This window comes from Euprymna scolopes, chromosome 28, assembly GCF_053919585.1.
Source record: "Euprymna scolopes isolate OS-2025 chromosome 28, ASM5391958v1, whole genome shotgun sequence".
NCBI classification, from domain to species: Eukaryota; Metazoa; Mollusca; class Cephalopoda; order Sepiida; family Sepiolidae; genus Euprymna; species Euprymna scolopes.
This window is the reverse complement of record NC_136509.1, coordinates 103,899,273-103,916,755: the sequence shown is the minus strand read 5'-3', so window position 1 is coordinate 103,916,755 and position 17,483 is coordinate 103,899,273. Positions and strand designations below refer to the sequence as shown.

The following is a 17,483-nucleotide window of genomic DNA, read 5'->3' as shown; positions in this document are numbered from 1 at the left end:
TTTGTATTAGCAATTTTTATTGCTTATTATATTAGCAATTCTTATTGCTTATTATATTAGCAATTTTTATTGCTTATTATATTAGCAATTTTTATTGCTTATTATATTAGCAATTCTTATTGCTTATTATATTAGCAATTTTTATGGCTTATTGTATTAGCAATCGTGTGATCTATTAATTGACCCACTTGAGTTAAAGCTGTTATTGTTCCTATTTGATTGACAGAGTAGAATTTTGTTGAATAAACTTTTATGAATTTTCAATTTATTTTCATATCACCACCACTACAAACATTATGTAAGGATGCATATAGGGAGGGGGCAGTTGCCGAAAAAAGTTGGGAAACCCTGATCTAGAAGAATTTCTCCACTGACTGAGAATACAAAAGATGAACAGGTCCTACACTTAATTCATAGCCAAAAGCTAAAGAAGTTTTCAACTGAACGTTAAATTGAATAAAATGAGATGGAATTAAATTTAAAAAAAGACTGTCCTTAACAAACATTGTTTTTAGTTGCGGAAATTATTTCCATATTACTATTATACCTTTTTTTCCTTTCTCACAGCCGCAAATCATCAAAGAGGCCTTCAGGTAGTTCAACTGTGCCAGCCACCCCAGGGGGACCAGAGGAGACTGTGATAGGGTATTTCTTCTGTGGAGAGCCCATCCCATACAGGCACACAGTGGCAGGCAAAGTAGTCACATTGGCCCAATTCAAAAAACTTATCACAAGAATTGGAAGTTACAGGTAAGGCACACTCTCTTTTCGGTTTCTCTCCTGCATCTCTCATCTTTTTCTCACTTTCTAAAAAAAATTTGCTGCTCGTTCAGAATTTTGCCTATATTCAAAAAAAAAAAAAAGGAAACAAAAATAAAGTAAAATCTGTATGAGGTAGATATTCATGACTAAAATAAAAATATCATATTCCAAAAATTATGTATATTAAGTAATTTTATTCTTATAAAGAAAATCATTTTAAAGCAAATTTGAGTTTTTCTGATGTCCTCTCCATGTTAAGAATGGTTTTCTAAAATCGTGTAAGTTTGAATTATTTGGAGTCATCTCCCTTGTTTTTAAGATGGCGTTGCAATATTGTCTGTTTGGTTGATTTTCATACTTAAAAATAAAACTACTTGATCAATTTGCATAATTTTTGGTGTGCAATGTTTTCTTTAATTTGGTTTTTTAATATGGGAAGAATTTTGGGCGCATACCAAACAGTCTATTTTCCCATTTCACTTGAAATTCTGAAATGGTTTCCTTTCAATTCGAATTTCAGTCTTTCATCTTTCCTCACTTTAAAGTCAATTCCCCTTGACACCATTTATACTTTCCTTCTTTTGTGAAAGTTTGACAAAGGAGGAACCATAGATTGGAGTTCAGTCGAACACTTGTCATGGCAATAAGGATTACTTTTTTCATCATCAGCATCATTGCACCATTCGCTTTCCGAGAGGGGGCAAGGGTTGAAGCTAAAAGGAGTAATGTAAAGAATTTTATGCAATAAACAGGGATGGTCTGTTTCAGAATTGGTTGCAAGTTCAAGGAGTGATTGCCACTACCTACCGCTGACATAAACACCACTGACATGATTATTGCCAACGTAGTGGTCATCACTAGCGCTTTGACAACAGCATATTCTTTTCATTGTTTTGACTCTCGAGTATATATCAGACACAATCAACTGAGAACCACATCACTCTACATAAAAACATATAAGATATCAATGGATATATACCTGAGAATCGAAACCAGGAAAAGAATATGCTGTTGTCATGGCCCTAGTCATCACAGATGTTATAGTCCCAACCAATGTCATATTAGCCACCATAAAGCCATTACCTGCCAGCGTCCCATTAATGGAATGCGCCAAAAAAAATCTACATTTACATCTAAAAGTTTGATTTAATTTGTCCGCTAATGGGTTAAAGTCTTAGCTGTTTCTTGACAAAAACAAAAACTTAATGTTTTTGAATATTTTTCTAAATTTGCAGATGACGTTTGTTGGACGTGTTAGTATAAGTGAGTAAAGTCGTTGACCATAGTCGAGGGCGACCAAAAGGTTGCCTATTCATTAGCTATTACACCAAATCATAGGGGAGGGGGACACTCCTTAAGATTGTTCCACTTACCCTTGATCCTTCATCTCATAACACTGAGTATTTAGTATGTGGGCATCAGGTACCCATTTTTCAGCCTGGAGGTGTGGTTTGCAGATTTTGTATTATTGAATCATTTCATACAAAAGTAAAAAAAAGATTGAGTGGCATCAGTTAGAATTAAAACGGAAACCAAAAAATATTAAGAAACTGTCCGTTTAGATTATACCTGTATTTTTGTCGAATAATAAATTTGTCGCAATTTTTTAATTTGCTAAATTGAATTCCAAATTTTCATTTCTAACATTGCTCTATATCATATGTAGAGCTTTATCTGATTGAGATTGTCTTATAATTATTCATACTATTATATGGACTTCAAAATTTTACAGTATGATACAATCTGAAAGTATGAAAACATAGCAAATCATGATTGAAACAATGTCTACAAGTTAAGCAAAGACTGAAGTTTATTTCTACTCAATAGGGTTCGATTGTGGAAAGAAGTCTGAATTTTATTAAATGCAAGCTTTATTACATTTTCACTTCAAACAAGGCAGAGTGCCACTTTGATGCAGAGTGGGTACTATCTGGGATATAATTTGCAGGGATACTATGTAGGGAGTTGAGCAGCAAGATGTCTGTTTACATTACACATGTCAGTACAGTTCGGGAAGCAGGAACCTGGAAGGGAATTCTAAAGTCTAGCATTTCTGGAAAAGAAACTATTAGACTAGAAGGCTTTCTGGTATCTAGGTGTCTCTACTGCGAAGGGGTGGGATTTTGCTGCTTGTTGGGAGTATTTACATCGAGGTGGGTAGAAGGGCTTGTAGTTTGTCGGAGCATCTACTATTAAAATACTTATAAAACAGGCAGAGGGATTCAACATTTTGTCGATGAGACAGAGATTGAAGCCTAGCTGACAGTTGGGGACCTATTATGTTGGCGACTCTTTTGAACCCTGTCTAGGAGTGAGAGACTAGTAGCAAATGCATCAATCCTCCATACATAGGCGAATGGTGGCCTTTTAGCGATACAGGATACTCTCAGGCGTCTAGCATGGTAGAGAGAGCCCACATTTCTCACAGCAGCCCTTAATGTCTTTGTTTCAATTCATGTTCCCTGTGAACGTTAAGCGAGGAGTTTGAATAGTTTTCAGATAGTGTATCATTAACGATGGCTATTAGTTGTCGCGAAAGTTTCTTGTAATAATTAAATGAAAGTTTTTCATGATTTGATGAATCTATTTTCATTAGCTACTACACCAACGTGTAGGGGGGTGCATTCCTTTCCCAGAATGGCTCCACTTACCCTTGATCCTTCACCTAATAATGTGAAATGTTTAGCAAGGCAAAGATGAACTAGCATTTTTTTAAGTCTTTAGTTTGACTTCATTGAGGATTGAACTTCGATTTCTCAGTCCGTTAGTGCACATTCTCATTATTATTTGAAATGGTTATTTCAACAATTTTAAAAATCAATGACGTGCAAAAATATAAAAATGAAAATCAATTTATCAATTTTACATGTGCACGTGTGCACCTTACAACCTCAGACCAAGTGCTGTCCGTCCCTACTGATCCCCATCTAAAAGATGCCTCATGTTTATTGTTCTTGTACCAGACTTGACTGAGTAACTTGCCAATTCCATTGGAAATAAAGTTGGCAGTAATGTTTAGAGCAGTTAAATAAAAAAGTGTTTTGGTTTTTTTTATAATTTTTTTTTTTCATTTCTTTTATTTTTTGCTTCATTTTTTTTTTCTTTCTTTTCATTTAAAAAATTTTTTTTTTCTTTTTTAATTTACATTCTTTTTGTTTGTTTTTTTTTTGTTTTTTTTTGTAAAAAAAATGTACCTTTCTTGGATTCTTTTCACATACTGTTTACATATGTTAACTGTGATTGAGAAAGACGTTCGGGGGGGGGGGTGACACTGCCTCTCCTCTCACCCTTTCTGGGATAAACTTTGCTCCTACCTCTTTGCAGTCTATACTCCCCCTCTTCTTGCCTTATTGGAATTATTGCCAGTAAGTCTTTTCTCCTGCCCCCTCCCTCCTCCTCATCCTTGATTGTGTGTGTTTGAGCTTCTGTTTCCCTATTAGGAAATCAGGATAACAGCACACTATGCTTGCACGAATACACAAACCCAAAGAAAACCTTTAAAAAAAAACCCAAAAAAAACATATCCAAAGGGGAAAAAATCTGTCCATTGTGGTGGGATCCTTATGCACACACAAACCCTAAAAATATCCAGGGGGGGATGGGGGTAGAATCCACTGTCCATCGTCCAGTGAGATCCAGTCTCCCAGCTGAAAGGATTTTTTTTATATTTTTTCATTAAGTTAATCAAAAAATGATTTTAATAAAATTTACTTTGAGTTTTTGAAAAATGAAACGATTATAAAAAAATTTGTTCTTAAGAGATCGTTGTGTTTTAATTACGAAAACAAATTAGTTTTCACGAGTTTTTGGTCAAATTTGATGAAGAAAATGTGATGGTTAGTAATAATAGGTTGCTTGAAACGGGGAGGGGGGTAGGTTTGCTTGTATCTTCGTTTTTCTTGCTTGCCTCTGTATTGTCCTACCCCCCCCACCTCGTCTGAAATAAAAACTTAGAGTTTTTAATATGCATAATCTATTTATTAAAATCACGTTTATATATATATATATATATATATATATATATATATATATATATATATATATATATATATATATATATATTTGTGTGTGTGCGCGCACACACACCTTAAAAAGATCTCTCGGTTGGAGTAACTAAACTTATGGGAGAATGTTTGGTATTCGGTAGAATGCCCCATCCCCAGCAAAAACAGTAATAAGAAAATTAAAACTAGAGAGAAAAATACACTTATATATATATATATATATATATATATATATATAATTATCCACTTACACTTGTTTCGTCATCTACGACTCATCAGAGTAAACACGTGTCAGTGGATAATTATATTTTAAAAATAATGCATATGCCGCTCCCCATTTGCGGGTACCAAAATTGGTTAACGGGAAAATTGATCCCAACTCGCATTTATGTAAAAATGCACTTTCGTATATATAATTGAATTAATTCCAGAAAATACTGCAGAACAAAAACAAATATATATATTATATTATATATATTATATTATATATATTATATTATATTATATTATATATATTGTATTATATATATTATATTATATATACTTCAGGATAATTTTTTATTTAACAATCAGTTGGTATAGAAACATGTGATTATAAGATTTACAAAATATTACTGGCGGTAATATTCTATAAGTTATCCCATCGAAATAAGAATTGCTCGATGTGCAAGATAGAGCAAATAAATTACCCTTTAATACATAACTACTTCATTTAGTCACATAAAATTAATAAACGAAAGTATAAATTTATGAGTAAACTTGAAGTATTTACTTCAAAAGTGTTCAATACGTAGGTAGAGCTAGTTAGTAATTTATAAAATATATGTGGCACTGAATATTCTGCGTTTCATCCACTCTAGGATTCCTCAGGCTAGAGTGGATGAAATGCCGAATATTCAGTGTAGCTTAATCGCCATATATATTTTATAAATTACTATATATATCAGACACACATATAAATAAACATAAACAACTACATGCACACATACCCGTATATACAACTACATGTACACACACATGTATACAACTACATGTACACACACGCCTGTACAACTACCTGTGTACCCCCCACCCACACACACGCCCTTATACAATTACCTGTGTACACACACACACACGCCATTAGACAATTACCTGTGTACACACACACACGCACATGTATACAACTACATGTACACACACACGCACATGTATACAACTACATGTACACACGCATGTATACAATTACATGTACGCACACACCTGTATACAACTACATGTACACACATATACATGTATACAACTCCATGTACACACACACACACACACACACACGCGTATAAAACTCCATGTACACACACACACACACATGTATAAAACTCCATGTACACACACACACATGTATACAACTACATGTACACACATACATGTACACAACTACATGTACACACACACATAACCAAATGGTGATATCTTTTTTAAACAAGACTGTTCACAGCCTACTAAAATCTGACCCCCAAAACCACCAAGTTATTGTGGGTGTTGGGGGCGTGAAGGTCAAGTTTTAGGGTCTGGAAAAGATGTTTCCTGAGGTTTTGTTGCTCACTCTACCCAACCTACCCTGGTGTGGATGAGGGTAGGATGTGGTCTGCTCTGGAATCTTATTAAGCTCTCCTCCATCTGAAGAGAAAGAAACAAAATGCTTGTGTACTGACAAGAATAATGGAGGCCAGTCAGCAGGAGTAGGAACCCCCCCCTCTCTCTCTCTCTCTCTCTCTCTCTCTCTCTCTCTCTCTCTCTCTCTCTCTCTCTCTCTGTAAAAAAAACAGGTCAGCTTAGAAGTGTGGGGGTGAGGTAATCAGTTTATATGGGATGGAGTGAGGGGTAGATCAGTAGCAGTAGTAGTATATCTTGACTAATAAAATCAATGGAACAGCCCTCCCCCCCTCCCCATTATTTTTGGAACTTCTCTCTTTTCACTAACCCCCCCCTCCTCTCTCTCTCTCTCTCTCCTTCTCACATTCTGGACTATTCACATTAATGTCTCACTACACCCTTCTAGCTCCAAGTCTTATATACTACTACTACTACTGTTGCTGTTTTCTTGAATGGATATCCCACGACCCCCCCCCCCCTTTTTTTACTACTGATTATAATATTCTTGTTTCCCTAAGGTTTTCCTTGTAATGAAGTTTTTTCATTCTGAGCTCTCCAAGTTTTAATCATCTGCAAAAGTGTGATGCACTTTTTTCTTTAAGCTGCAGTTTATATATATATATATATATATATATATATATATATATATATATATATCTGAATAATGAGAAGAATTAGATCATAGATTAATGAATCTTGTGGTTTCAAATCTTACAAAATATTCTTGGGAGGTAATATTTTTATATAAGACAATCTCAGTCAAATAAAATTGCTCAATATACTAGATAGAGCGAATTAAAATATTTACAGTTTTTTATATTTAAATTTCATTCAGAAAAATGATTTTTCAAACAAAAATTTATTTGGACAAAGTATACAAATTTTACGTATCTACATGAAATTTTATGTAAATATTTTCGGTATTTACTTCGACATTGCGTGATACATAAGCTAGTTTTGAAAATATATATGGCAATTAAGCTACCTCATACGGATTTAAATGCTGAAAATTTTGTGTAGCTTGATTACCATATTTTCAAAACTTTATATACACACACGCCCGCGCGTGCGGGGGGGGAGGAGATACGGACCCCCCCCCCACACACACACATACACACACTGTCAGAAACAGAAATCTCAGGCATTTTCTAACAGATAAATCAACATAAAAAAGAAACTTGCAAAATGTTCAATTGTTCATACTTAAAAGAAATTGTTTCGTGCAAACTTTCATTTTTATTTATTTTTTGCTAAATTATTTTTATTTTTTAAAAATTATCTTTAAAATTTCTTTTCTATTATTAAAAAAAAATTTTTTTTTCAATTTTTATTTTTTCCAATTTAATCTTTTAACTTATTTTTTATTTAATTTATTTTTCTTTAATTTACTTTTTATTTTTTAATTTACTTTTTATTTTTTTTTAATTTACTTTTTATTTTTTTAAATTTATTTTTATTTTATTTTACTTTTTTACAGAATCAGAATTATTTCATAGCATTTGAGGGTTGATATTTTTTTTTATTTGGATTATTCAGACAACTACTCCCATTTGGATTTGGACAACGTTTTAGCCAATGTAACCTCTGATTTTTTCAGGTGCATCTTTTTAAAACTTAGAACCTTTCGAGTTGAACTTGAGAATTTTTGTCATTCTGTGGAATTTATGGAGAATTACAAACCTGTCTAATAATTCTCGTCCTGTCAGCCATGTTTATATATATATATATATATATATATATATATATATATATATATATATATATATATATATATATATATCTTTTTAAATTACTTTCCCTAGTTTTTCTCCTTGGTAGTAACAATTCCAATTTTTTGTCTCTGAGCTTTTTTAACAAATTTACTTGAGAGGAGCACAGATTTTAACAAAAGTTCTCTCTCTTTATATATATATATATATATATATATATATATAAAAATGAAAATTACAATTGAATTTACCAAAATGATCCAAGATGGTAAAATTAAAGTAAATTATAAATATTAAAGAATTAATATTTATAAAATTATCTCAGCCAGATATAAAAGCTCGATAAAACCAAATAGGAAATAGAGCTTATAATATGAGCAAACAGTTAATAAAACATGTTAAAAAACACTTAGAAATGAGTTAAAAACATATTTAATTTGAAAAGGAAACACTAGATAAATGGATAGTCCTTAATCTGCGGAGTTTCAAAGAAATACTTTCCTTCTCATCAGAGGGTAGGAATTAGCAAAATGCGGAATCGGATTTTGCATGCTGAAGTATTTGATGAAACAACAAGTAAGTCAAAGATCTTACTTGATAACAAAAAAAGTGAAGCAGAGGGAATATGGTGAAGAAAAAAGTGATTACACATGAATGGATAGTCTGGTGGAAAATAAAAAATCCAGTAACGGTAAAATCCAAATGTAAAACTTCAAGAAAGTTAAAAGAATTTCCATTTGTACAAGTAAATTCCAAGGAAATCCCGTAATTGGAAGAAGATGGTCCATAATAATCCAAACTCTGCGGATTAAGGACTATCCATTTATCTAGTGTTTCCTTTTCAAATTAAATATGTTTTTTAACATATTTTATTAACTGTTGCTCATATATATATATATATATATATAGGTTTTGTTTTGATTTTAGCGATATGTTTTGGATGAATTCAATTATTTACGAAATTGCATTTTTACCTAAATGCGAGTTGGGAATAATTTTCCCCTTTTTAACCAATTTGGTACCCCCACATGAGGAGCGGTATATATATTATTTTTCAAATGTAATTATCCACTGACACGTGTTTCGTCGTCTATGACTCATCAGAGTGGCTGTATCTAGCTAGATTCGAAATCGGGACCCAACGGTAATGAGCCTAAACCCTTACCCCTGGACCATCTCGCCAACTATCTGGATATATCGCGATTTACTTAGGTGTTGTTTTTGTTTTGGTTTTAGCGATGTTTTGAATGAATTCAATTATTTACGATATATATATATATATGCCGCTCCCCATTTTAGGGGGTACCAAATTGGTCAAAGGGAAAATTATTCCCAACTCGCATTTAGGTAAAAATGCACTTTTGTATAAATAATTGAATTCGTTCAAAGAGTATCACTAACAAAAACAAAAAACAAATTAAAAAATATATATATATATATATATGTATATATAATCTTTCACCCCCTCTAGTTCCTCTCAATTACTCTAAGATTAATATCAACCCTCATCTGAAAAATTCCAATTTTTTTTTCTTTATATTAAAAAAGATTATTTTTAAATATATTTAAAAAAAAAAAAAATGACACTTTTTTAAAAATTGTTTCGCTTATTTATTTCATTGCAGATATTTTTTCAAGAAGGCCAGTAGCGAATTTGAAAGTCTGGGTGTCGTATTTGACGAGATTGCCGAGGATTCTGCCATCCTTCCGTTATGGGAAGGTAAAGTTGTTGCGAAAGTCGAGAAGAGAGAATGAAATCTAAAATACCTCACGCAGACAACACGGAACCTTCGTCAAATTTTCTCGGAGTGAAACCAACTTTCGCTTGAAAACAAAAGTGGAATTTCTTTCACGCAGACGGACAGACTAAAGTTGAAGAATTTTTTTTTTTTTTTTTTTTTTTAAAGAACACCTCCCCCCAAAAAACAAAACTTCTGGTGTTGGCTAATGTATTTTTTTATTTTTATTTTTAATATCTGTTACTGTCCAGTCGTGTCCAGTCCTAACAGCTTGGACAACCCACTAAACATGCTGCCAAAACTATGCAGTTGGTATAACCAACAACAGTCTTCACCCAGACCCGTCCTGTTTATGGATGAGAGAGAGAGAGAGGAAAAAAAATGATTTTTAAGAAATTGCTATTTAAAACAAAAAACAAAATCTGAAAAATATGATACAGAAAACCGGACACCAAAAAATCCGCGAGCGCCATATGCAATCTATTTTTTGATTGTGTCTTGGAGATAGGAATAGTGATGATTACAAAAGAATTGATAAAGTTTGACGGCTTTCTGTGGCAGGACTTTAAAACAAAAACAAACACTGATAGAATCCTTAAGTCCTCCCAGGCCGTATCACAACTTTGATACCAACGTCCCACCTACTTGAAATTTTTTTTTCTTTTTGATTTTTTTAAAAATAAAACCAAAAAAATAAAAACCAAGAACCCCCTCCCCCCTAACTTGTGTAAATAAAAAAAAAAAAAAAAACATGGACTTAAATCAACTTATTTCAGTTTTTTCATCAAAAGAAAAACAAGAATGGATGGACAAAAATTTTTAAAAATGAAACCAAATCCAGACTATATTTGGCTATCGTAAGGCCTGAACTCTAATTACCCTGGAAAGAAAGAGAATGGACTTCCATAAGGAAGAAAAAAATTTTTAAAAATCAATAAAAATATTAAAAAAAAAAATCAACATGGCTTTGTGTTAAACAAACCCCAAAAAAAGCTTCTTTTTTTTTTTTTTTACTTTTTTCTTTTTACTTTTTTTGCTTGTTTTTTTTTGTTCATATTTTTGTTGTTTCCTTCTTACCTTTATATGAAAAATTATGAATATATATATATATATATATATATATATATATATATATATACACACACACACACACACACACACACACACATATGCAATTCCGTAAAAGAAATATATGTTTATAATGTATATATTCAATAAGGATACGTAAAAATTGCAACAGCTTATTAAGCTCAATAAAAATGAATTTACACTTTCAGAGCATATGTAACTTTATTAAACATTTCAAAATCACAGGAAAATATATTTTACGTTTTAGAATTATTTCCTTTTTGAACCAAGGAAAAAAAAACTACATTTTCTTTTGATGAATTCATGTAAAGTCTCTGATTTGTTTTGCTGATGCCAGTCAATGAAACACGTGTAAGATGCAGTAATTTAAACAATATGAATTAAGTATATATTCCAATGACTTTGAAATATTTAAAGTTATATATAATTGGCTGAAGAGAGCTTGATAAGGATACCTTAAATGGGCCTTATTATCGGGCTTGAAACCAACGGTACCAATGAACTGTCTCAACTAACATCTTTCTGTACACAAAATATATATATATATATATATATATATATATATATATATATATATATATATATGCTAGCAGTTCAGCCCCGCTTTGCTCAGACCCTATGTACTGTTCATAACTTTATGTGCATATATATATTAAAAAGTTTGACTCATGTCCAGATAACCTATATCTCAAATTTCAAGTGTCCAGACCCAAAATTGCCAGAGGAGTTTGGTAGAGTCTGGAAAGATCAACTCTTTCAACTTTAATTACTTGGCAGCCAAAATTTTGCTTAAAAACTGATTAAAAAGCTTGCTGCATGTCTGAATACCCTTTATGTAAAATTTCAAATGTTTAGACTAAAAATTGCCTGAGAGGTAAGATTTTTTTTTTTTTTTTTTAACTGTGACCCCAATTTTGACCCCTTAACATTTATTGTTTGGGGCCCAAATCAAGTTAAAGTGTAATCCGTGTCTAAGTAACCTACATCTAAAATTTCAAGTGTTTAGACCGAAAATTGGCAGAGGAGTTTGGTAGAGTTTTCAAAGGTCAATTTGTTGAACTTTGACCCCTTGACAGACAAATTTCTGGCCAAAAACAGTAAAACATTTTCCAAAATCTCAATACCCCTTCTGTCAAATCTTGAGTCTGTAGACTGAAAATTGACAGTAGTTTAGTAGAGAAATGTAGACAGACACAGAAAATTTCACTTTTCTAGATATAGGATGAGAACAAAGGAAATAATATTCAAACGAGATGAAGTGATGAAAAAGCAATAAATCAAGTTATATGTTCATTGACGTTTCAACGTTATTTCAAAACTTTCTCAAGATGATTAAATCGAAGAAAAAAAAAAATACCAGTATAATATTTAAAAATATATTTTTGGTGAAAAGGATGTGTTCTATTTCTGAACGGAGAAGTTGTTGGCGTTTTAAAAAGTGTCGTCGTGTTATGTGATCAATCAATAACGAAACAGAAATACACTCCCTTCAGTTTCACATCCACATTTGAATTATAACGCCCCCCCCCCCGCCCAATATAAATCGCATATCTTTTTAAATATCCGAACGGCTATATAATGTTACAAAAACATCTCACTTATTCCAAAATACTATACACATTTTGAAATGCTGACAATTTTTTTCGTCCTGAAATAAAACAGATATCCTTTTCACAAATAAATTTTCAAATATTGTACTGGTATATTATTTTCTTCAATTTAATTATCTCAAAGAAGTCTTACAATAAAGATGAAACGTTGATGAACATATAATAACTTTGTTCATTTTGCATCTTTTCATATACACACACACACACACACACACACACAGTTAACGCCAAAATTATTGGCATTCTATCTTATTCATCCTGAGCAGGTTAACTTTTTAGTTGAACTTTAACTGCATATTTAGTAAACATTAAAAAATGAAGTACAAACGCAATCCATAATATAAAAGCGAAAATGTGTGTTAGTGTGTGCATTTTTTTTTTTTTTTTTTTTTTTTTTTTTTTTTTTTGGAGGGGGGACGCTTGGCGGAGGTCACAAATTCTTACAACTTTTTATATACTACTCTCTAGATTATAATATCTCCGATTTATGCAAGGAGTTCGTGTTTTTTATTTGAGCGACTTGCTCTCCGTGTATTTATTTGGCTTTTCCATATAAAAAGCGAAACTGTATCCGGAGGAAATGCATCTGACACTCAATTGGCTTCAAGTCAGGACTTTAACTTGTCCAATGCCTGCAGTCAGCTCCAACCCTATTCAGGGTTTAACCGACTTCCTCTCAAGGAGGAAGTTTCATGGGAGTATGAAATTCACAAGTGGTCCCACGTCGCATGTATATCCCTATTAAGGGAGATGACGACGTGAGGTTTTTTTGCAGGGAGGTGTCGACGTTCTCCTACATAAGCACCTGGACTTTCCAAATTGGTCACCCATTTTAGTAATGACCAGGCTCAATGTTGCTTAACTTCAGTGATCTGACGGGAACCGGTGTGTCAACGTGATTATGCCGTATATGAACTATATATAACTCGTCCAATATTTGACATTCGTTCTATTATCCGATTGTGCAGGATCTTTTGGATCGTTGTCATGTCGAAAGACGATGTCCGTTCCAAAATTTTTAATTTCAGAAGAATTCTTTATATTTTCATTCCAAATTTTAATGTATCATTGTTTCATGATTCGTTTAACTTTTACGAGTTCTCCAGTACGATTAGAAATAACACCAAAACATACAGCTTCCTCCATCTTTGTTTTATTGTTATTTCCATGGCGGTTGCTCGTCTGAACTCCAATCTCTGGTCCCCCCCCCCTCGCCAATCTTTTACGAAAAACACCCGTCTAGCTGAATCCACTGTCAAAAACTTTCCCCACTCTTTATCTATGCCTAAATCAAAACGTAGATTCCATGAACAAAGCTTCTTTCTTAGAACTGCACGCCTGTGGAACTTTGTTCTGTCTGCCTGCTTCCCTCCTGTCTACAACTTGGATGTCTACTAGTCCAACGTAAACAAATTCCTGATGAACCACCCCCTTAAGTAGACACTTTATTAAATATCCACACTAACGTACTGTACTTACAATAACCCTTATCCCTGAGTGGCTTCAAGGCCTTGATAAGTGGTGACCACCTTGTAAAAAAAAAAAAAATCATGCTTCACTATCGATGAAGATTGTTAGCTTCGTCTTTTTTTTTTTTTTTTTTTTTTTTTTTTTTTTTTTTGCCAAACAAGACACATCCCTGTGGCCGAAATGCTCAATTTTTGCCTCATCCGACCACAGAACCAATGTCTAGAAAGCTAAATCTTTATCAATATGTTCCTTGGCAAACTGTAATCGGGACTTGTTTTTTTTTTTTATTAAGGAGAGGATTCTTCTTTGGTTCTTTGGTCGATATCCATGGAACCCTTGTGTCTTTGGTGTTCTTTTCAATGTTAAAATTTAAATACCAATATCCTGCTCACTTGAATGTTGCAATACTTTCTTGGCTGTATTTAATGGATCCTTTTTGACTTTGCGTACAACTTATCTAATGCCTTGTTAAAGTTTTTTTTCCGACCTCGTCCGGTAAGGTTTTGAGCAGTATTAAACTGCATATATACTTGTTGATAATATTTCAAATTGTTGACACAGAAACGTCAAAACGCTTCGATATTGATTTGTTATCCACTATCACCGTTGTGTGCTTCCAAAATTTTCTCTCTGAATTCGACGCTGTGCTTTTTTGTTTTAACCATCTTGCTGGTCCCCCGATATATCGGAGAGAGACCTATGTTTTCAGTGGCATCCGGACGATTGCCAGATAACCATCTATTAGTTTTCCTGAAATTTCACCACAAATTGTATTTCATTAAATAGATGTGTACAGTAAAAAAATATTTTTTGCAAAAATTCCCGTAGCGTCCCCAAGGGCTCAAGAGGTAAAAAAAATCCTTCAAAATGGCCAAGAATGACACATAACTTCTGATCCATCCATTAGATTTTCCTGAAACGTATCCAAAATGTGGAGGCTATTGTTTTTAATATAAATTCAGTATTGGTGATCCTGGCAAAATTCTGGTCCGCATCCCTCTGGGACTTGTAGAGCTAAAGAAACATGCCTTTTTGGAGCTCTTTTTTCATATTACTCAAAAACTTGATATACATGTCTATATAGTGGTTTTCCATGGTGCTGAGTTCAAATATACATGTCTGAAGGCATGAAACTGCACCGTTTGTCCATTTTTCACTGGGATTCACCGTTCTCAGGAGCTCAAAAGAAGTCACAAATGCCCCCAAATTGTAATAAATGATACTTTTTACCCCATAACTTTTACCCCATCCATTAAATTTTTCTGAAACTTGGCGAAAATGTGAAGGCAACGTTGGCCCTTCACACTTCTCACATTCATTATTTCTTCATTATTTTTTGTGGCGTCATCTCCCATGCAGCACCAGAGGTGGACCACGTACGCACAGCTTGTTCTGTGTGTTGTTGATGTTAAAATGAAGGGTTTTGTTATAATTTTTAATTTATGGGAATGCTCTAGAACGTTCTAGAACACAATGTAATATTTTAATCTTTTACTACTGGAGTTCGAAATAAGTTGTTAATGTTAGGTGGCCGTTATACTTTAGTAATTCATAAAATAAAACCCCCTTATATCATGACAAATCGCACCCTACCTGAGAATTCTACCTTCAAACTCCTCTGCCTAACATTTGCGGGCAATAATATGAATGGAAACAAACACAGACAGGACATTGCAAAGAAGGTGGGTTCCCTCTATCGAGCTAGAAGACTACTCACATCTGAGAGTATCCTGTACCTTTATAAGGCCACCATTCTCCTATGCATAGAGTATTGTTGCCACATCTGGGTTGGTGTATCTACCACTAGTCTCTCCCTCTTAGATAGGATCCAAAAATGAGTTGTCAATCTAATCGGGCCCCACTTTATCAACTAAGCTCTGACCCCTGTCCCATCACCACAATGTTACATCACTGTGCCTTTTTTGCAAATATTTTAATGGAATGTGTTTTAATGAACTAGTTTCGACGTGCATATCCCTGACAAACCCGCTTAACAATAAAATCTCACCCCCTAACTGTTTATGTCCCTAAATGCCAGAAAGCTTTCTATTCTAATAGTTTCTTCCCTCAAACAGCCAGACTTTGGAATTCCCTTCCTCCTGCCTGTTTCCCTGGCTGTACTGATATGCAGAAATTAAATGTAACATAAACAAATATCTTGTTAATCTTTCCTAAACATGGCCCCAAATGTCCAAGCGATGATATGCTTTGTAAGAGGTGAACATGATTTTAAAAAAAAAAACTAAATAAATAAAATCCTGGTCGGCAGTTTTTTTTAAAAGATTTCATTACCATTACTCTTGACATCATCCATCTCGCCCGGTGTACATGTTTCGCCTTCAACATAACACATTCATTTTCTTCAACATCAATTTCTTTTCTGCACCCAGCACATGGTACATTTTTCTCTTTTTTTTTCCTTTCTCTTCTCACGCACTTTCTAATTTGCATATGCGCTTTTTTCGACTGCTGCAGTTGATCTCTAAGCAAGCCAGCCATCCTTCGCTGCTGCTGATATTTTTGCACGCACTCTTACACTGTATGTTACAATAAGACTGGCTGCTAATGAATTTGACTAAAAACTTTTTCTAATTTTTATAGGTATTTAATTGCAATATAAGACGTGTTTCAAAACTTTTCATGCAAAATTAAACAAATAAATTATTTTATCAGAAAATACTGAATAATGAGAATAGGATGCCAATAATTTTGACTTTAATTGTGTGTGTGTGTGTGTGTGTGTGTGTGTGTGTGCGTATATGTACATATATCATTTAAACATGGTAGTGTTTGAATATATGGTTAAGTGGCAGTTTTAGACATTTAGAACTGCTTTAAAGCTTCACCGCTCACTCATTTTTCGACCAAATTTCAAACAATTATATCAGTTTCAGCTATATTGTGAAAAAAAAAAATGTAATTTTCGTTCAGTAAAGCAAGTTACGATGAATTTTCGTGTGTTCAAAATCCTAAAAATATGTTAGCTGATGAGCGACGCTTTTTATGACTGGTTTTCATAGCAATCACGTTGCTTCAGCGACTACTGTTGCTACTAATTCACTGCTGTGGCAAAAAGAGAAATAGAGAATTAAAGCATGAAAGGGAAATAATTGGGAGGATTTTATTGAAAGCAGACGAGTGCCAAACATTGTTATTACATGTGGTTATGGGGGCAAAAAATAAAACCGACATTAAAGAACAAGTGAATTTATTAGAAGCCTGGAAAAATCATGGATTACAATAGAAAAATGCGAGCATGAAAATTAATATGGTTAAGCTTTAACACTGGAAAAGAAAAGGACAAGATATTCTAGTAAAAAATATAATAAATTTATAACTTAAAATATTGCTGCATTAATAATTTATTTTTGATTCAATTTATGACATCACATAATCAATTCTTAATGCTGTAATATTTTAAATTATAAATTTATTTTTACTAGAATATCTTGTCCTTTTCTTTTC

At 33.1% G+C, this 17,483-nt stretch overlaps 1 protein-coding gene across 2 annotated transcripts in view; it reads left to right on the top strand.

Annotated features, from left to right (window-relative positions):
* Positions 1 to 10,011, top strand: part of LOC145249764 (axin-1-like) — a 251,355-nt gene extending 241,344 nt beyond the window's left edge. For both annotated transcript variants that reach the window (XM_080111685.1, XM_080111686.1), the window contains 2 exons: positions 568 to 750; positions 9,736 to 10,011. In XM_080111685.1, coding sequence (XP_079967811.1) covers positions 568 to 750; positions 9,736 to 9,865 — 313 coding nt within the window. In that variant the 3' untranslated portion in view covers positions 9,866 to 10,011. The remainder of the gene's footprint in view (positions 1 to 567; positions 751 to 9,735) is intronic.
* The last annotated feature ends 7,472 nt before the right edge of the window (positions 10,012 to 17,483 follow it).